Source organism: Palaemon carinicauda, chromosome 14, assembly GCF_036898095.1.
Source record: "Palaemon carinicauda isolate YSFRI2023 chromosome 14, ASM3689809v2, whole genome shotgun sequence".
Lineage (NCBI taxonomy): Eukaryota > Metazoa > Arthropoda > Malacostraca > Decapoda > Palaemonidae > Palaemon > Palaemon carinicauda.
In genome coordinates, this window is record NC_090738.1 from 13791695 (window position 1) to 13814194 (window position 22500).

General features: G+C 34.2%; 2 protein-coding genes across 2 annotated transcripts in view; one reads left to right on the top strand and one right to left on the bottom strand.

Moving 5' to 3' along the window:
• LOC137653430 (apolipoprotein D-like) overlaps positions 1-11696 on the bottom strand; it is an 11777-nt gene extending 81 nt beyond the window's left edge. Inside the window, exons 1-4 of the mRNA XM_068386812.1 lie at positions 11565-11696; positions 10332-10557; positions 1069-1220; positions 1-360 (exon numbers count right to left, since the gene is read on the bottom strand). The exon at positions 1-360 is cut by the window's left edge and continues 81 nt beyond it. Of these exons, the coding sequence (XP_068242913.1) occupies positions 187-360; positions 1069-1220; positions 10332-10557; positions 11565-11681 (669 nt within the window). The 5' untranslated portion in view covers positions 11682-11696 and the 3' untranslated portion in view covers positions 1-186. The remainder of the gene's footprint in view (positions 361-1068; positions 1221-10331; positions 10558-11564) is intronic.
• Positions 2453-22500, top strand: part of LOC137653431 (apolipoprotein D-like) — a 39311-nt gene continuing 19263 nt past the window's right edge. Inside the window, exon 1 of the mRNA XM_068386814.1 lies at positions 2453-2897. The gene's annotated coding sequence lies outside the window, so the exon portion shown is untranslated. The remainder of the gene's footprint in view (positions 2898-22500) is intronic.

The window sequence follows — 22500 nt, forward strand, 5'->3', positions numbered from 1 at the left end:
GAAAATATAAAATGGCAATGTTACTGCAAAAGTTATAAATAAATAACTAAACAAGATTGATTACATTGCCTCGTATACAGGCTCAGCTGCTATTCTATTGGAATTCATATAATATAAGGTCATTTACTGGAAATTTCCCTTTATCCTCTTCTGAAGCAACGCCCTTTGGAGCTTTCAGCCTTCACGCTACGATGAGTCCGCCGTGATTTGGTCCTCACTGAGACCAATTCCGTACCTCGGACCGGTACCATGAGCTGGTTTTGTTGAGTTGTTGTTCTCCAACTCGCTCCTGTATTTGCAGCCGCTGTGATTGACTCTCCTGTAGTAGGCGACATTGATGTCCGGGGTGCGAATTCTAGCCTGGGGTATGAGACAGGCAAATCCGTTTTAGTTTAGTATAGTATATAGGACAACATTTTTGTGGATTTAGCAATCAAACCATATTGCTAGCAGGATTTAGCCCGACTGGGGGATATGACCGCAAATATGGACTAAACGTAACAAGCTTTGTTCACACTGGTATTGAAATACATGAAGCGAACAGCCAGTGCACACGAGAGAGAGAGAGAGAGAGAGAGAGAGAGAGAGAGAGAGAGAGAGAGAGAGAGAGAGAGAGACAGAGAGAGAGGAGAGAGAGAGAGAGAGACAGAGAGAGAGAGAGAGAGAGATGACGTACATTTTTAAGTATTAAAAGGGAGATATAGTGAGGGCGAATAAAGCAGGCTGCATTCATCTTATGAGTCAATTGTATATATATATATATATATATATATATATATATATATATATATATATATATATATATTATATATATATATATATATATATATATATATAGTATATATCATCTCTTCCCACACCTATTGACGCAAAGGGCCTCGGTTAGATTTCGCCAGTTATTTCTATCATGAATATATATATATATATATATATATATATATATATATATATATATATATATATATATATATATATAGAGAGAGAGGAGAGAGAGAGAGAGAGAGAGAGAGAGAGAGAGAGAGAGAGAGAGAGAGAGAGAGAGAGAGAGAGAGAGAGAGAGAGACTTACCATCTGCCGAAGGTCAATCCTCAAAACAGGCGTCCGTGAAAGGATCAGCCCGTTCTCTCTATGGAACAGACCAACGTTCTGGCACTCGAACACCGAAGCGAAGTTCTCGTAGTCAGTATCGTGCACCGTGAATTCCGTGTCTCCAGCTATCCCTGAAACGAAGAAGAAAGTTAGATATGTATTCAAAATCTCCCCTTTATCTAATATATCACAGTGACCTCATCCTACTTGGTTCAAAGCCCTGCATGCTTATTTCCAAGCAATCAGTATTACAAGTGATATTTATTTCATAATTTTCTTTCCTCGGTGGGTTTATAGCATCCTGCTTTTCCAAGTAGGGTTGTAGCTTAGCTGGTAACAACAACAACAACAACAACAATGATAATAATAATAATAATAATAATAATAATATCGATCTAAACGTAAAACTTGTTTGTCACTGTGCGAAACACTTTTTTCATGTAAGTTATTTAATTGATAAAATTTGTTTCGGGATTTAAGTTCAGTATATCACAAGAGTCCTAATCCTGTAACCAGAACCTACATGTGTACTTTCTATGTGTAATATAACGTAGAAGTAACAAGGGAAGGATAAAGTTTCTTCGGTTGACCTAAAACTAGTAAGCCATTGGTAGAGACCAGTGGGGGGATTCGGAGTTCTGCATAACGTCGGTAATTATGTATAAATGTTAAGTATAAAATTTATTAGATTTACTTGCGCCCTTGCGTAATTGGCGAACGTAGCTTGGCTAGGCCTGTGTTAGGCTTTACCATGTAAGCTATCAATTACATGCGTCTTTCCCATTAGTTATTAATTTACAATTTATCATATTTACTTAATGTATTTGTTCCAACTGGAAAAACTTAAACCAATTTTCCTTTCATTGCAGAAGTCATCTGCAGACTGTGGGTAGCCGATATATACATATAAAAGGTCATTGGTAAGAGTGAATATACGACATATGTATTTTTATAATAGCAAAAAGACATGTTCAGAGCATTCCAAGCCGTTGTTTAATTAAATTTTCCTCTTTTATAACACAGGCAGAGATTATTTTCCCCCGTGAAAAATGGACCAACTCGATTTCAAAACGCTTCTGACGTGGTGCGCATGCGCGGGATCAAGGATAAGGTGTTGCAGGGTTGCCAGTTTGGCCTTTTTTCCGGCCCAAAAAAAAACTCAAATTTGACCTTTTGTATTTAATTAGGTTGGCCTTTAGCAATATGAAAAAATCCGGCCCTTAAATACTATATTTATGACCTTTTTCTATTAATGGGTTGACCTTTTAAAGCCTCTGTTGATTAGAAATTGACCTTTTCTCATTTAGAAAGCCTGGCAACCCTGGGTGTTTCGTGTACAGTTACCTTAGATTGTGTTGTGTTGTGTTATCCGTTTGAATCATATCAAATCAACTCTTATCGTGGGCTACAATAATATATACTGGGTCGTGCTTCGTTAAACTGGTCAATAAGTTATGATAGTTTCCTCGATATAGGCAATTTCAATTTTAATTTCATTTTGATATGTCAGCTTCTTCGTGTTCGGTCATTTCAAATTTTGAACAGTAGCCCAAGATGGACGACCTATCAAGCTGCCAGGTTGAGTCAAATTATAGTTTCATAAAGACTTTAAGTGATTTTGTTTTACGCCTTGTGTATATATACAATATCTTTAAATTACTTATATGATCACTGAGTGTATTTAGAAAGACCAATGGACCATAATCTACTACCGACAACGTCAACACGAAAGGCCAAGTAGTTGGGTTAAGTTCGACCGGAAGTTCGGAAATATCGTCTATTCAGTGACTCGAACGTTTTCTATGAAGGTATGGGAGAAATATAAAGTTTTGATTGTGTTTAGGTGTAGAAAGTTAGGATAGTTCGTTATGAAATGGATTGTCATGGAAAAGATGTAGGCTACACTCTAACTATCCGAACCTACCTTTAGTTTCGCTTAGCAGCTCTTCTAGGAGAAGGACACTCCAAAATCAAACCATAGTTCTCCAATCTTGGGTAGTGCCATAATCTCGGTTTCATTGTAGTGTATTACAGGGCAATGTAACCTAGGAAAACAACTACTGTTTGTTATAGAAAAAATTACGCTCTCTTCGAAAATGACACTCGTTCCCGTCGCAAATTAATAGTTTCAGAAATATATATACATCTATATCCTCCAATAATGGGGGACCCTCAGTGGGAACTCGGGGTTTTGAAGAGAGCGTAATTTTTCTATAAGAAACAGTAGTTTTTTTCCTAGGTTACATTGCCCTGTAATTCACTACAAAAACACCATAATCTCTGTACCATGGTCTTCCACTGTCTTGGGTTAGAGTTCTCCTGCTTGAGTGTACACTCGGGCACACTGTTCCATCTTATTTCTCTTCCTTTTGTTTTGTTAAAGTTTTTATAGCATATAAGGTGATATTTTTTTTTTAATATTGTTGCACTTAAAAATGTTTATTTTTCCTTGTTTCCTTTCCTCACTGAGCTAATTCCCCTGTTGGAGCCTCTAGGCTTATAGCATCCTGCTTTTCCAACTAGGGTAGTAGCTTGGTAAGCAATAACAATAATAATAATAATGATAATAATAGCTTGGTATTTCGTCTGTGTTAATATAACAGATGAAATACCGAACACATAAGCACAACTTATGTAGAGAATCCACTCTTAATGTATTACGTCTATCTTGGGCGATGTATTGCTACATAATATGTATTGTAGTGTCCTTTATAAGTGATATATATATATATATATATATATATATATATATATATATATATATATATATATATATATATATATATATATATATATGGCGATAGGGTTTTTGTATTGCTATGATCAACAGAGCTGTACTAGTCTGAGACACCCATACTAGGTTTGCTTGCTTTGAGCTATCAGAAAGTCTTCCACCATCACCAATCCGTAGTGTCCAGCATGGTGATGAAAACTGGCCAAACCCCAGACATGAATAAAGACATGGCTGAGGCCTTTTAGTGTTTGTCTGTCTGTGTTTTGTGTGCGTTATACTTACGGGTTTTCTAATGATATGTCTAAAAAGGAAAATGTTAGTACTCTTCGCTTACTTTTATAAAAATGCACATTGATTTAAGACCATGATTTTCTGTTTGCATAAGTGACATACGTGGTTTCCATAGTGCTCAGAGTTAATCGTTAAGTTCAAAACTATATATATATATGTATATATATATATATGTATATATATATATCTATCTATATATATATATATATATATATATATATATATATATATATATATATATATATATATATATGTGTGTGTGTGTAAAAGAAAATTTTGTTGGGATTGCAAGTGATGTATGTGGCAAGAAGGTTGTTGGAGGCAGCATGAGGAAGGGCAGTGAATGGTGGAATGAAGGAGTGAAGGTAAAAGTGGAAGAGAAAAAGAGGGCTTTTGAAGAATGGCTGCAGAGTAATAGTATAGAGAAGTATGAAAAATATAGAGAGAAAAATGTGGAAGTAAAGCGCAAGGTACGTGAGGCAAAGAGGGCAGCTGACCTGAGGTGGGGTCAGGGATTGGGTCAGTCATATGAAGAGAATAAGAAGAAGTTTTGGAAAGAAGTGAAGAGAGTAAGGAAGGCTGGCGCAAGAATTGAAGAGACAGTGAAAGATGGAAATGGAAGGTTGTTGAAAGGAGAGGAGGCAAGGAAAAGGTGGGCGGAATATTTTGAAAGTTTGCTGAATGTTGAGGATAATAGGGAGGCAGATATAATTGCTGTTCCAGGTGTTGAGGTGCCAGTGATGGGAGATGAGAATAAGAGAGAGATTACAATAGATGAAGTGAGGAGAGCACTAGATGAAACAAGAGTAGGAAAAGCATCTAGTATGGATGGTGTGAAAGCTGAGATGTTGAAGGAAGGGGGTGTGACTGTACTTGAATGGTTGGTGAGATTGTTTAATATGTGTTTTGTGTTGTCAATGGTACCAGTAGATTGGGTTTGTGCGTGTATTGTACCACTATATAAGGGTAAGGGAGATGTGCATGAGTGTTGTAATTCAAGAGGTATTAGTTTGTTGAGTGAAGTTGGAAAAGTGTATGGTAGAGTATTGATTAATAGGATTAAGGATAAAACAGAGAATGCAATCTTGGAAGTACAGGGTGGTTTTAGAAGAGGTAGGGGTTGTATGAATCAGATTTTTACAGTTAGGCAGATATGCGAGAAATATTTAGCAAAAGGTAAGGTGTATGTTGCGTTTATGGATCTGGAGAAAGCATATGATAGAGTTGATAGGGAAGCAATGTGGAATGTGATGAGGTTATATGGAGTTGGTGGAAGGTTGTTGCAAGCAGTGAAAAGTTTGTACAAAGGTAGTAAAGCATGTGTTAGAATAGGAAATGAAGTGAGTGATTGGTTTCCAGTGAGAGTGGGGCTGAGACAGGGATGTGTGATGTCGCCGTGGTTGTTTAACTTGTATGTTGATGGAGTGGTGAGAGAGGTGAATGCTCGAGTGCTTGGACAAGGATTAAAACTGGTAGGCGAGAATGACCATGAATGGGAGGCACTGTAAATCAGTTGTTGTTTGCGGATGATACTGTACTGGTAGCAGACACAGAAGAGAAGCTTGACGGACTAGTGACAGAATTTGGAAAGGTGTGTGAGAGAAGGAAGTTGAGAGTTAATGTGGGTAAGAGTAAGGTTATGAGATGTACGAGAAGGGAAGGTGGTGCAAGGTTGAATGTCATGTTGAATGGAGAGTTACTTGAGGAGGTGGATAAGTTTAAGTACTTGGGGTCTATTGTTGCAGCAAATGGTGGAGTAGAAGCAGATGTACGTCAGAGAGTGAATGAAGGTTGCAAAGTGTTGGGAGCAGTTAAGGGAGTAGTAAAAAATAGAGGGTTGGGCATGAATGTAAAGAGAGTTCTATATGAGAAAGTGATTGTACCAACTGTGATGTATGGATCGGAGTTGTGGGGAATGAAAGTGATGGAGAAACAGAAATTGAATGTGTTTGAGATGAAGTGTCTAAGGAGTATGGCTGGTGTATCTCGAGTAGATAGGGTTAGGAACGAAGTGGTGAGGGAGAGAACGGGTGTAAGAAATGAGTTAGCGGCTAGAGTGGATATGAATGTGTTGAGGTGGTTTGGCCATGTTGAGAGAATGGAAAATGGTTGTCTGCTAAAGAAGGTGATGAATGCAAGAGTTGATGGGAGAAGTAGAAGAGGAAGGCCAAGGTTTGGGTGGATGGATGGTGTTAAGAAAGCTCGGGGTGATAGGAGGATAGATGTGAGAGTGGCCAGAGAGTGTGCTAGAAATAGGAATGAATGGCGAGCGATTGTGACGCAGTTCCAGTAGGCCCTGCTGCTTCCTCCGGTGCCTTAGATGACCGCGGAGGTAGCAGCAGTAGGGGAGTCAGCATTATGAAGCTTCATCTGTGGTGGAAATGTGGGAGGTTGGGCTGTGGCACCCTAGCAGTACCAGCTGAACTCGGTTGAGTCCCTGATTAGGCTGAAGGAACATAGAGAGTAGAGGTCCCCTTTTTGTCTTGTTTCATTGTTGGTGTCGGGTACCCCCCAAAATTGGGGGAAGTGCCTTGGTATATGGATGGATGGATATATATGTGTGTGTGTGTATGTGTGTATATACACGATATATATATGTATATATATATATATATATATATATATATATATATATATATATATATATATATATATATGCACATATATATATATATATATATATATATATATATATATATATATATATATATATATATATATATATATATATATACAGTATACATATATACATATACATATATATATATATATATATATATATATATATATATATATATATATATATATATATATATATATATATGTATATATATATGTGTGTGTCTGTGTGCATGCGTGCGAATGTATAAGTGTGTAATAATCCGGTTTATATCAAGATTCAAGTGGTAAAGGGAAATTAGAATTGAATATTTGAGCTTTTAGATATCAATAACTGGAGACCTAACTATATATATATATATATATATATATATATATATATATATATATATATATATATATATATATATATATATATATATATATATATATATATATATATATACTGTACACACACTATATATATATATATATATATATATATATATATATATATATATATATATATATATATATATATTGCCTAACCTGGCTTGGAAAATCATTTCACCAGGACGGACGGCTGTTGATCACAGACATGCTACTCTGATGTCCCGTCCTAAACTCAAAACTGACTCAGTGGTTGAGAGAAAGAAGCGGGAACACCCCAGTTAAGATTTGCCAGAATACAATTCAAGGCAAAGCCAACTAGGGTTAGCCTAGGCTAGTCAGAGAGAGGAGGAATTGCTCTTAAATCTCACAAAGAGATTGGTATCGACTTAAAAGGTATAGGAGGTGTCAGTCTCCACTTAAAAGATGATACAAGGGCAATTGGGGACATGTATGAAAGTATACTAAAGCCCCTAGGCTGGTAGCCTAGGCGCTGTGAGAATCGGTCACCGAAACTCTCGTATAATATCTTGGAAGAGGAAAATTTTTAAGCAGTAATATCTTAATTGTATAAAATATTGCCTGAGCTTCAATAAAACTTTACCAGGAAATTTATGTCATGCATGAAGTATGTAGGTGCCTAGGCTAGGAAGCCTAGCACTATTGGGGCTCGGTCATAAATTTACCAAATCCACGAAAACAATGGCATAATATAAGAATTCCTAGATAAATTGCTAAATAGCTAAAAGTTATTAAAGCGATCAATACCGGGAAAAGTCGTTCTGGCTAACTAAATGTACATGCAAAGAACGATGGCGTCCAAGACGCCCTCCGGCTGGCAACAGCTCTTGTTACGTTAATTACGAACTAATATCGAGGAAAAAACTGGCAAGAGCTTACATTTATACAATTCAAAGATAGTACTTAACTTTCCAGAGGCAGATGAGGCCTGGGAAGACATCATCGTAGCAAACCAATCCAAAATAGGGAGAGATAACACGGGATAAACACCGGTCAGGAACGCTACGAACGAAAGAATGACTAGATGGCGCCACGCGGCGGCGTGCTGGCGCCCAATTACAATACGAGTAGGAGTATTGCCTTAATAACGGCTCTCCTATAATTCTTGTCATTTTCCCCTCTCGAACCGTAAACGCTATTAGGGGCTTAGATAGCTATATGGCGTGTCAAGAATACGTCCTCTGATCTTATGCGATATCCCTATAAGATAATACAAGGGATACTCGTGCCAGGAGTTAGAATTCTGGATACTTTTAGTAAAATTCTCTGGGATATATCACTGTAGTTAAATATAACCTACGAAGCTACTAAGAAGGAACTTCCATCAGGACGACATGGCCTGAGCCCAAAAATAGATTTTTCATTTCACTCAAAATCCGTTTTATATATATATATATATATATATATATATATATATATATATATATATATATATATATATATATATATATATATATATATACTGTAGACACACTTTATCTATATATATTATATACAGTATATATATATATATATATATATATATATATATATATATATATATATATATATATATATATATATATGTATGTATGTATATATATATATATATATATATATGTATGTATGTATATATATATATATATATATATATATATATATATATATATATATATATATGTATGTATATATATATATATATATATATATATATATATATATATATATATATATATATATATATATATATATATATATATATAAGTTTGTGTAAATATATAGGCTATGTGCGTAGTTCTAGAAGTGTGTGTATCTGTGTTCATATGTGTAGCTGTGTGGGCGGTGGTCATACGCCAAGTAAAATAAAAAAAAATTGTCTTCCATTGTGGTATCCTTACTGCTTGGATATCGTAAACAGCACTCTTAGAAATAGATAAATAGGATTATGCCATGTATGGGATATGTAATCTATCCAAAGTCAGTGAAGAATGGGAAAAATAATACTTGGGTTGTGTTTGGAGATTCGATGTTGGTTCTAGACTCTGTTAAACAAGCAGTATCAATAATAATTCGTGTGGCCAAAAGTTCATTTAGATTTAGTGGAAAATATGCAACAGACCGATTGGGTCATGTAATGTTACGTTTTCTTTGGTTTCCCTCCATAGAAAATGAATTTAGAAATTAGGCGTAACTATAACAAAATCAATATTACTGTTACTCAAAATAGAAAGAAAAGATATTGAAATTATTATTAATGTCCGCTACCTATAAAAAATGACGACTAAATAATAAGGTATGAACATACACACACACAGATTTAAAAAGATATTGAAATTATTATTAATGTCCGCTACCTATAAAAAATGACGGCTAAATAATAAGGTATGAACATACACTCACACAGATTTAACCATTTCCACCCCTCCCACTCTCCTAACCACGACCCCTCGCACCATATCTAACCGTCTGTTTTGACCGGTAGCGTACAGTAGTATTGTCAAGAATTATGAAACCAATAATATCAACTAAAGCATCATGAATGGAGGATTGGAATGGGATAGAGGGAAAGTACTTATTATATCAATGATTTTTAATAGGTTTGAGAAATCGGAGTTTCAATCTGAACGTGGATTACCCTCCTCTGCAGGGAGGCGGCCAGAGGTTGAGGCACCTATCATACTGTTTACTTGAGTAATTAATTATACGCATGGTTGCTTGTCAACTGTTATGGGTTGCAGCATGGATGGAAAAGGTCTTGTATCTATATGGGTATTTTTTATGATATACTGTATATGTAAAAGCATGACTTTGCCTAATAATTTCGTTATATATATATATATATATATATATATATATATATATATATATATATATATATATATATTTATATATATACATACATATATATATATATATATATATATATATATATATATCTCTCTCTCTCTCTCTCTCTCTCTCTCTCTCTCTCTCTCTCTCTCTCTCTCTCTCTCTCTCTCTCTCTCTCTCTCTCTCTCTCTCTCTCTCTCTCTCTCTCTATATATATATATATATATATATATATATATATATATATATATATATATATATATATATATATAAACAATATACATATATATATATATATATATATATATATATATATATATATATATATATATATATATATAATTCATACATACATACATACATACATACATATAGATAGTTAAAGAGAATAAACGCTTACCAGATATGGGCCAGTAGCTCTTCATCTTAGCAGGATTGTTTTTGTCGGGCTGATAAATTGTCCCCGAATTAAACTTGGCGTGCGACAGACCAGCCGAATGAATGGCCCCGTTCTCCTTGTCTTCGACCACCTTCCAGGTGTCGGGAGTCGCATCCCTAGAAATGTTCCATGTCATGCACTTCTCGCCGCTGTCGAAGGCCTCGACTATGTACCATATACCAACGAGCTGTTGGTGAGCGATGGTTGGATCAGTCATTGTTTTATGATATTGGTTTGGGAAGAAGTTGTAAAGCTTCGAAAATGTTATTATCTTTTTTGGTCGTTCTTTAGTAAGAATGAAATGATAATAGGCAAAGGAGTATTAAGATTAATTCTTTTGACTTTGTTTCCTTGAAAATCCCTCCTTTGGCCATTCATTTTATTATTATTATTATTATTATTATTATTATTATTATTATTATTATTATTTGCTAAGCTACAACCCTAATTGGAAAAGCAGGATGCTATAAACCCTGGGGCTCCAACAGGAAAAACAGCCCAATGATGAAAGGAAACAAAGAAAAATAAGATATTTTAAGATCAGTAACATCAAATAAATATTTTCTATATAAACTATAAAAACTTTAACAAAACAAGAGGAAGTGAAATAATATAGAATAGTGTGCCCGAGTGTACCCTCAAGCAAGAGAATCCTTCTTTTGACTTTGTTTCCTTAAAAATCTCTCCTTTGGCCATACATTTGGAAAGGCGGTTCCCTTGAAAACATTTCTAATAATTGCCGTAACAGGCCATTTATTTTCCATAGCTAATTTTTGGTACCTCCCCTTCCTCTCTCCCCCCCCCTTTTTTTTTTTTTTTTTTTTTTTTTTTTTTTTGCAGAAATCACTCTCTTCGATGCCATCTCTCAACAAATTGTTCTTTAGATATTCTCTCCATCCAAATTCTTTTAAATTAACGTTTCTTTATATATTTATTTGACTTATAAAATAAACTCCACTTTTGACGTTCCACCATAATCACCAAATCCCAGCTTCTGGATATTCATTTATATCGAAATTTCCAATTGGATTCAATCTTTTTCACCAATTGGTATTCTTCTTCAAAAAAGCTTACGAGAAGCTCCTCTTTGCCAAAGCGTGTCTTCAAACACCCTTTCATCTCCCCAAGCTCATAAACTAGCTGAGCATGCAAGTATAGAACACATAAGAAAAGCACAATCAATTCAAGCCTTACCTTATCCATTTCAAAGTCCTTCATGGGAGGGGCGCTGGGGCATCTCCCCCAGAAGTACTCTGCTGACGTAGCGGATCCTATCAGCAGGGAAAACAGGGCGACGGGTAACATCAACATGTTGTCAGCCTAAGAAGGGAGCTGCTGAGAAAGTGGCAAAACTATGTTATATATTTGTAAATACGTTGAGCATGTATGTATGTATTTATTTGTTAGCCAGTGTTGGGAAGGAAATGCTAACCTACATTTACAGTAACTACTGTTAGCAATATTTTGACCACATATGTCAGTTTATATGTATGAACATACAGTATTTGTATATATGTGTGGATGTATGTTTACGTATCAAACCAGGAACGGAAAAATTAAATTTTTTACTATGGATGTAAGTCAAAAGGCGAAAGTACCCCCAGTTAAATTAATGATATTTCGTTCTCTTGCTTGATATATATGTATGCTGTAATAAGTATTTTCATTATAACTATTTTGTATGTAGAACATGTGAAAAAGACGTGGTCAGGGATCGATATATTGAACTTCATAGAGATAATGTTTTTGTACGTTTGAAAACATTTTCGGCAATATAATTTTAAGTAGATTTCAAAGTACTACGTGCCTCGAGTTTAAAATGTAAATTGATACTCATTATCTAACTAGTAATTGATAATAATGAAATGGGCAAATTCTGCGTAAAATCATGAAATGATCAGGTATAACCATCCACCTTGTACTGTTAAAAATTTGCCGTAAAAAAAAAACGGTAAAGATCCTGGAATAAATGTTGCCAAGCATTTGCAGTTTTAAAAACGGATATATTAACTTTAAGGAGTGATAGGTTACCAACCCGTAAAAGATAATAACAAAGTAGGGTAAACATTAGTCGCCTGTATTTACTAAAATAGGCCTACTGCTGAAAACAATATATTTTTACGGAAAATTTCCGATTAAAATCACGAAATTTTTTAACAGTATGTGTGCTTATTTTATACATACGCAATATATAATTTAGCTTTTCAACTCCCTGTACTTACTCTGATCGAACAATCCTCTTGTTTGGTGAACGAGAAGGAAACTGTGGCATTGGTCAGGCAAAGGGGACCTTATATACGGCCTATCCTCGCAATAATAAATCGTTGTGAGTCACCAACCGGAACGTTGATATTGATGTCATTTCCTTCATTTTCCCACTATCCTATCCCCCTACCAGCCTCCATCCTCAACACCTAACCAACTCTCTATGGCATCGGTATTTCCTTCCTGTGTCCTTCTACGAAATCCAAGTGAAATCTATCCCTTTATTTATACATTGGTTTCCAAAATTACCTTTATGAGCAAGAGACCCTCTGTAATTAGGTAAGCGTCTTGATTTATGTATGTTCTTGAAAAGAATATTCTTTGCCTTTAGTAAGAGATTCCAATCAAATTACCCATTCCTTTCACTGATATGGTAGCCGTCATGTCTGCCTTCAAAGAGGACATGGAGGAATTTGCACGGCTGACTTATTCCAGTTTTTGTGTATTTTGATAATGATTTCCCATTATCTTTAATAGGCTCATGAGCATTACAGGATCACTGGTTAATATTTTGTCAATCCGTGTTTTTTTTTACTTCAGTATTTCCAAAAACCACCTTTTAAAAGTAGCCTTTTCTTTCACAAAAATCTTTAAAAGTTAATCCAAAAATAAAACTTAAGAGATATTTCACATGTAAGTATCTGGTTTTTGTGTAAAAAAACCAGATGCTATTTAGGTAGATATTTTCTAGAACCAATGAAATTTTATAGAAATGTATTTACTTACCTTTGAAGGATATAATTAATTGAATAATTAAGTTGTTCTACGGTTTTTTTTTCCAGTTAAAGCTGGTCTTTCTGTCGAAAACTTATTTCTTCAATGGATTTTTCCATTTTTAGGGGCAACAGAGCTGGATATGATTTCGTGAAAGGAAACTTACGTAACACAACACGAGCTAGGAATGATGTAATTTTTCAAAAGAAAACTAATTATTCCAACGTTTTGAAGTGGCACAATGAGTTAGATTTGTTTGGTTGTCATGGAAGAAAACGCACCCAAACAACACAATGCGACCCCAAACGTAGAAGAGAATCGGTTTCTTGGAAGCGAATTTTCCAGTTATGAGGGATTTAATGAATCATCATTGCTCGCTAATTCTTCCTTTTATTTGGCCTCGTTTTCACTGGCTGGAATCGGATCTTTTAATTAAGCTCAAGCAGCTATGACTTTTGTCCGATTTTAGAAAGAAATTATTGTATTAAGGATTCATTTAATCCATTTATGGATTAGTCACACACACTTTTTAGTCTCCAACATTCCTTTCTTCCTTCTTGCTGTCCAAGTAAGGGTTCCTTTCATAGATTTATGGAATAATTGCGAACACCTTTTAGTCTGATAGATTACCTTAATTCCTTCTCTCTTTCTTCCATCTTGCTGTCCAACTAAAGATTCATTTAATCCATATAAAGCTACGGCTCATTTTCCCTTTGCCTACACATACTGTACACTGAATAGTCTGGCCTATTCCTTCCACATTCTCCCGTGTCCTCATTGACCTGACAACACTGAGATTACCAGAAAATTCTTCTTTTCTTTCAATGGGTTAACTACTGTATATAGGTAGCCTACATTATCGCTAATTTTGACGTTCAAGTTTAATGATGATTGTATAATTTACTCCTCATGACTACTTTTCTCCATTTTGTAGTGTAAAGAAAATACAGTTAACATGATATACCGTATTGTGCTTAATTGACAAAAATGGTTATGTTTGATTTAGAATCCCTAAGTTATGATTTCCTTTTCATGTCTTCTTACTCGAGAATTTACTGAATATCTTTGTAATGTTTATTATAGTTACATATACACATGTGCTTCATTTGTCTGAGGTACCTACAAATGTCAATGCACAGTTATAGATTATCGCAAAATATCAATCACTACAGATAGTCTCCTGTTTACAAGGAATTTTGGGGAAAAAATTATTATAATCCTAATTTCACGGGAAATAGAAACCCTTGTTTAGTTTTGGTTATATGTTTACCAATACTGAAACTGTTTCAGTGGTTTACCTAATGACTCCAGTTAGCACAAGTCGCTACCTCGTTGCAAGAGGGTCGTAACTCCAAATTCCTGATTTTTCAGGAGACGCATTTGAAAGTTGCTAAGTCCTATGCATTTGATCATGTTTCACAAATCTTCTTAGTGCCATCTCTCGGCCGCTAATTCAACTAGATTTACGACTCTTTTACCAAAAGATGCAGAATCAATTCGGCAATCTTGTACACCATATAACTCAAAACTAGCAAATTTGGAGTTACGACCCTCTTGCAATGAGGTAGCGAAGTGTCCTAGCGTATTACAGATTGTCTGGAGAATTTGGATATTGTTCACTTTATTATGAATAAATTTAGGTGTACACTAATTTTGAGCATCTGATTTTCAGAGTGTACACTAATTTTGAGCATCTGATTTTCAGAGTGTATACTAATTTTGAGCATCTGATTTTCAGAGTGTACACTAATTTTGAGCATCTGATTTTCAGAGTGTACACTAATTTTGAGCATCTGATTTTCAGATTGTACACTAATTTTGAGCATCTGATTTTCAGAGTGTACACTAATTTTTGAGCTGCTGATTTTCAGAGAAAAAAATGTTCAAATGTTTCAACAGTTATGAAATCAGTTGCCATGCTATTAGCACTGTTTCGAAGTTATGACCTTTGTGTGGCGTGTTTTGACGTTAGTTTCTATGTATAAGATTGCACCATTTCATTTGAGAAAAGGTGTGCTGCACTGTAATTGTTCAGTGGTTATTTTCCTCCTTGTATGGGTAGGAGAGACTCTTTAGCTATGATGAGCAGCTCTTCTTGGAGAAGGACACTACAAAATTAAACCATTGTTCTCTAGTCTAGTGTAGTGCCATAGCCTCTGTACCATGGTCTTCCACTGTCTTGAGTTAGAGTTCTCTTGCTTGAGGTTACACTCGGGCACACTATTCTATCTTATTTATCTTCCCCTTGTTTTATTTTGAAGTTTATATAGTTTATGTAAGAAAGATTTATTTTGAAGCTGTTACTGTTCGTAGAATATTTTAATTGTTCATGACTTCTCTAGTAGTTTATTTATTTCCTTATTTTCCTTCCTCATTAGGCTATTTTCGCTGATGAAGCACTTGGGATTATTACACCCTGCTTTTCTAACTAGGGTTGCAGCATAACATGTAATAATAATAATAATAATAATAATAATAATAGTAATAATAATAATAATAATAATAATAATAATAATATGGATAGTTGGATTACTGTCACACACTTTTCATTCTCCTACGTTACCTCCGTTTTCACATCCTTTATTCCATCTTTCTGTCTATCCTCTTTAACTTTTACTTCCTATTGCAACTGCCAGGTTATCCCTCCATCTGCACATTGGTGCTGAATGGCCTCCCTGGTCACAGGATAGGCCCATATGACCCTATAAATCTATCCATGTAAGTGAATCATTTAACCGGTCTCGGTCAATCCTATTACAACTCTTTAGTAGATTGTATTTTCTTATCCATTTCTCTTCATTTCTCGTTCTATTTTTTCATCCTATGGCTTTTTTCTTTTATTAATTATTCTAAACAACAATATTATCAATGTTATTTTATCCATGACATCAATTTACAAATAAAATCAACCCTTGAGTATTGTTTTTACAGTTTGTGATTTCAATTATTATTATTATTATTATTATTATTATTATTATTATTATTATTATTATTATTATTATTATTATTATTAACCTACAACCCCTATTGGAAAAGTAGGGTACTATAAGCCCAATTGTTCTAACAGGAAAAAAATAGCCCAGTGAGGAAAGGAAGTAAATAAACTACAAGAGAAGACATGAACAATTAATACACAATATTTTAATAACAATAACAACAATAGAATAAATTTTTCATATATAAACTAAAGAAACTTATGTCAGCCTATTGAACATTAAGCCATACAATGCAAGTTTGAACTTTTGAAGTTCCTGCTATTCAACTGCCTGATTAGGAAGATCATTCCACAACTTTTACTTCCTATCTTCTTCTATTTATTATTCTCAACAACAATATTATCATTATTATTTTAGCCCTGACATCGATTTACAAGTAAAATCAAACCATAAGTATTGTTTTTGTTTGTGATTTCAATTGTTACGCCAGATGCTCAACTAAATCATCAATCTGCTTAATTGTTATCGCTTTCTTCTCCGGCATCGTTCGGAATAATGTCATTAAATTGCACGTCAGTCACCAAGTCACCAGCCATACGTATGGAACAGGATGTGGGGGAATATAGTTTCCTTTGGTCCCATATAGTAAAGAATTACGACATGGGCGTCTACCTTTCCCTTAATAATGGATCTTGATTATATGGTTGTGTTCATATCTTTTGTGGCATACAGAACCTAATGATGAAATCATGAGCATATCGTTGGTGAGGTATGGAAGCTATTCAATGAGTTATGTCCATGTCTTTTACAGCATACAGAATTGAATTAGGAATTATCCTTAACTACTGCGGCACATGAAACCTTATCCGGATGTCGTGTCCTTACCTCTAGTGCCAAATAAAATTTAATCTTTAAGACATGCCCAAAACTACGACCTACAGAAAGGCCTTTCCCAAAAACCTTTGCGACAAATAGATCATAATTGACATGTTAACTCAACCGGCATTTACTCTGAGGAATTACTTATTTTCGAAACGAATTTATTGATTCTGAGTTTTCGTTCAGTTTTTATTCGTGTACTAGTGTATTTTGATGTACGGTGACATTTGTGGATTGCACGGAAATATTAATGACCTTTTAATTATTTCTTGCCTGTATGACACTCTATCATATCTAGAGACATTTGTTTCTCAAATAATGCCTTCGTCCAAGCTCCTCCTTCCAGGAAACGTGTTGCTATTCCCAGGCAAGGGCATGGTAATGCATTTTAAGAATGAGTTGCCTGCTTCTCATAGGTTCTGATATGAAAGTGGGTGTCATGAGATTCAAGTCATAAAGGTCACTTATAGCCAATTTTATTTGCGTTCCATCTATCGCTATCCAGAATTAGACGATACTATAGTTTACTGTTTTCTTATCACCATGGCTGAGGTACAGGAAGTTGATAGAAAGGCTTCTTTTGTGTTCCTCAGTAATTTCAAAGCTTTATTTCTTATACTGACTGGCGGGGTTTGAGAGTTTTTTTTTTATTTCTTTTGAGCAATCCAATGAATAAATCTTAAATAAGGGTACTTAGATACCTGATAAAACGCTTGGAATTAATATTTACGGATTCTCTCGGTGTTTTAAAAAGTTTGGTCTTCCAATTGTAATATTTGATCATTCTTTGATTTGAAAGCAAGACTAAGGAGACTATACTTGAAGTAAATCACTCTATATTGCTAATACACACACACACACACACTCATATATATGCATATATACATATATATATATATATATATATATATATATATATATATATATATATATAATATATATATATATATATTATATATATATATATATATATATATATATATATATATATATATATATATATATACAGTGTATGTATGTATGTATATATATACACTAATATATATATATATATATATATATATATATATATATATATATATATATATATAGATATATATTTGTATATATAAATATATCTATATACACAAAATCGAAGGAGACTATAATGTCGTTTTAAATTACTTTTTACATTAAAAATGATCACAGTTTTATCAAGATGATTCGGGTGTTCTTTTAAATGAAACTTTGGTCAAAAAATGGAAACGTGTATTCCTTATATGGTTCTGAATGACCGTATCAGTGAAAACCTTGATTCAATGACAATTGCAGATGGGGCTCATTTGGAGATATAGGTGGCTAATATTTGTGGTGGCCGGTGAGGTAACGTCCCTGACTGGTGAACGCCAGACTGGGGTTCGAGTGTCGCTCAAACTCGTTAGTTCTTTTGGTCGTTGTAACCTCAACATCCTTGTGAGCTAAGGATGGGGTTTTTGGGGAGCCTATAGGTCTATCTGCTGAGTCACCAGCAGCCGTTACCTGGCCCTCCTTGGTCCTAGCTTGGGGGGTGGGTGCCTGGGTCGCTGATCATATGTGTTTATGGTCAGTCACTAGGGCATTGTCCTGCTTGATAGGGCTATGTCACCGTCCCTTGCCTCTGCCATTCATAAGTGGCCTTTAAACCTTTAAAATGAATAGACCAGATATAACCTGGAATAAATGTAACCATCTATGATCTGTTGGTTTGCAAGTATATATGTCAGCTGAACATAAATACAATTTAATCATAATAGAACCCCTTTCTGTTGCAATTCAAAAACATAGATGATGAGTCACTTGCTAAAGAATTATAAGAAAAAGCAGTACAGGCTTAGAATTATTTGTGGTAAAGTTAAACTTCGAAATTCAAGGTATAGTTGTAAACAGGTCATGGACTACTTATTCCATCTCCGGATATATTAATTGCAAATATTTTGCTTATATAAATGTAAGTTGGAACTCACTTAGCATTCTAGGTGTCCTTCTTGATTACAGATTTAATTTGGTGAAAATGATCATGTTTGCCTCTTCTTTACCAAAAATATTGGTATGAGAATTTCAGCAATCTGTTAACCCAGGTTTTTTTTTCTTTTAAACGTTATTTTTAAATGCTGTTCTCTTGTTTGGTCTTCCGCAACTAATTTTCATGTTAGATTTTTGAACAAAACGTTGTACTTTATTAAATCTCTTGAACATGTTCTGGACGCCAGTCTCTAACACTGTCATTCAGCTATCTTGTTGTTTATACTGAACATGATTTTTTCATAATTCTGGCCATCCTTAGATTTCAAATCTTTACTGACTATACCATTCACTGCGTAGTACAAAGTATGTACTTAATTCCAACTGCCTTGCTTTCTCTTTCGTAAGGCTCAATTTGAGACATTATTATTATTATTATTATTATTATTATTATTATTATTATTATTATTATTATTATTAGCTGAGATACAACCTTAGTTGAAAAAGCAGGATTTTATAAGTCCAAGGCCTCCAACTGGGAAAAATAGCCCAGTCAGGAAAGGAAATAAAGCTATAGATAATCTACAAAAGGATTAATGAACAAGAATTATAAAGTATTTCAAGAACAGTAACGACACTAAAATAGCTCTTATCACATATAAACTATATAGAGAGACCAATATCAGCCTGTTCTGCAGAAAAACATTCTCTGCAAGTTTGAACTTTTGAAGTTTCACCTACTCAACTGCCTGATTAGGAAGATCATTCCATAATCTGGTCAAAGCTGAAATAATCCTAATCCTACTATACTCAATTTTTTTTAATGATGCTCATTTGCACTTACTCGCAGCGGTGCCCTTTTAGCTCGGAAAAGTTACCTGCTATCTGATTAGTTAGAATTATCTTGTCCAACCAATCAGCGATCAGGAAACTTTTCCGAACTAAAAGGGCACCCCTGCGAGTCGGTGCAAATCTGCCTCACTAAAAAAGAATTGACTTATAGAATACTGTGTAGTATTGAGCCGTATGATGGAGAAGTCAGGACTATTAGAATAAACCGCATACCTACAGTAGTATTACGAGCAGGATGGTACTGTTTAAGAAGATCTGAATGCAAAGGATTGTCAGTTATAAAGATAATCTTATGCAACATGCATAGTGTTTCATTCTGACGGTAATTAATTAATAGTTAATTGATTTTAGTCACGTGGTTGCATCGGTGAAATTTCAAAAACTCTAACCTAGAGTAAATGCTTTTCCATTGAGTAGATTGACATTGGCCACGTTTCGTCGTTTTTCTGTAGTTTATTTGTTCTGATTTGGTATTATTTCATAATATTTAAGGTTTTTTATTTCTCATTCATAGCTTTTCCGTACTAGGCTGCTTTCAGAATTTGGGCATTTTGACTAGTAGCATTCCGTTTTTAAGCAGCTTGGAGTATAATGATTATAATGATGATGCTGATAATGATATTGATGATAATTTCTCCTATATAATTAAAGGCAAGTATCTGGCTATATATATATATATATATATATATATATATATATATATATATATATATATATATATATATATATATATATATATATATATCTTCACGCTCCCCGTCCTTCGGGTAAGTGGGAAGAGGGAATAGTCATACCCTGGTGAGCGGGGTTTTTAGTTAGGACAGAGGGATGGGTGGGAAGGATTGAATCTGTGTGCCCGCGTCTGTGCATATCTATTTAAATATTTAACTCATTTTTGACGGGTCACGTACACTAGTAATAATGCAAACGAAATTTATTCAAGTGTCGTACCGTTACAAGTGTTTTATTTATTTGCATTGGGTACAGAGAGAATTCAAGGCTTATTTGAAGATCGGCCACATTTGTTTTAAAGTCTAATGGTAATAAAACGTAGTTGTTGATTTGTAAAGAATTTTGACATACTACATGTAGCTCATAAAAAGGCTTATGGAAATACTCGAACAAACAAAATTAATAATGATTCAAAATTAGCATTAGTGGTCCCTCCACGTTAGCATTAAACAAAGCAGGAAACCCTTCTAGATTTTGAAATTTTTAGGGTAGTTACGAAGTCACGCGAATCACAAAAAGATAAGGTTTAACCTTAATGAATCTAAGCGAGTTTGCTGCCCTACGTATTCCTGACGTTATTGAAGGCTTGTTTACGTTCTTTTCTTTGGATATTAAAATATATTCCATTGCACAAGAAGTCGAAAATGTGATACAGCAAGTGTAGTTGCAAGTGCAGTTGATTTTTAAGAACTGTATATCAACTGTTTAGCAAAGATGTACTTGTATTCATTTCACGAACCAGGACGCTTATAAAGATATAAAGGTACGATCTGAGAAGAAAACTTATTGTAATGTAACTGACATCAGTTTGATGCTTTTCCCACCATAACGTGATACGGGCCTATTAACTTTGGGTATATAGAGGGGTCCCACGCTAATTCAACAGTCATGTTCGTACAGCGCAAAACAGGAACAAATTAAGATTACTCGCATCTACATGAATAGAGGATTAATTAATACAAGATTAATACATTTAGCACATTACATGGAAGTTTTATTTCTCTGCTTAGATAAACAAAAGTGTAGTAGGTTTCAACTGTTCGTGATTAAATAGCCCCACTTCATTCTCATGCAACACAACCTTCATTTAACCACACCATGTGAACGTACTACACATTTGTATGTTTCTGCATGGTTCCATAGTATGTATTTATATGTATAAGAGTACGTGATATACATGACCTACACATATACATAATATTTATAATATATAACTTACTGTCTACGTATATTCTACTGTATATACACACATACATTTGTACAAGGATACACGATAGACTTGACCAAGTGCTTGCGTGTTACTATTATCCCTCCTCAATGTTTTATAATTTATGAATACATTCAGAATGTAAAAAAAAAAAAACCTCTTTGATGACGTACGAACAGAAAATAATGCACAAATTACTTAAAAGCTGGTTGTTTTAAAAATGTTTAATAGTACTTCATCCAGTACAGAATGAAGTGCATGTCCTAATTGAATGTACAATGTCACGATCGAAGAGGCAGAAATTTAGTAATCTTAATTATACGAACATAGACGCACTGTTTGGAGAAGAAAACCAAGTAATTGACCTGTGCCAGTATATATTTGAAGTGTTAAAGATTTATAATTAAATATTTGTTTTGTTTTGGTGTTGATGTATGAGGGGTTTGTTGTGATGGTTGATTAATAGCCTTATATTTCTTTATGGAAGAAAATATAATTTTTCTGGACAAAATATTTTATAATGTAATGGGGAAAATGTATAATTGTTACAGAATAAAACCCACTG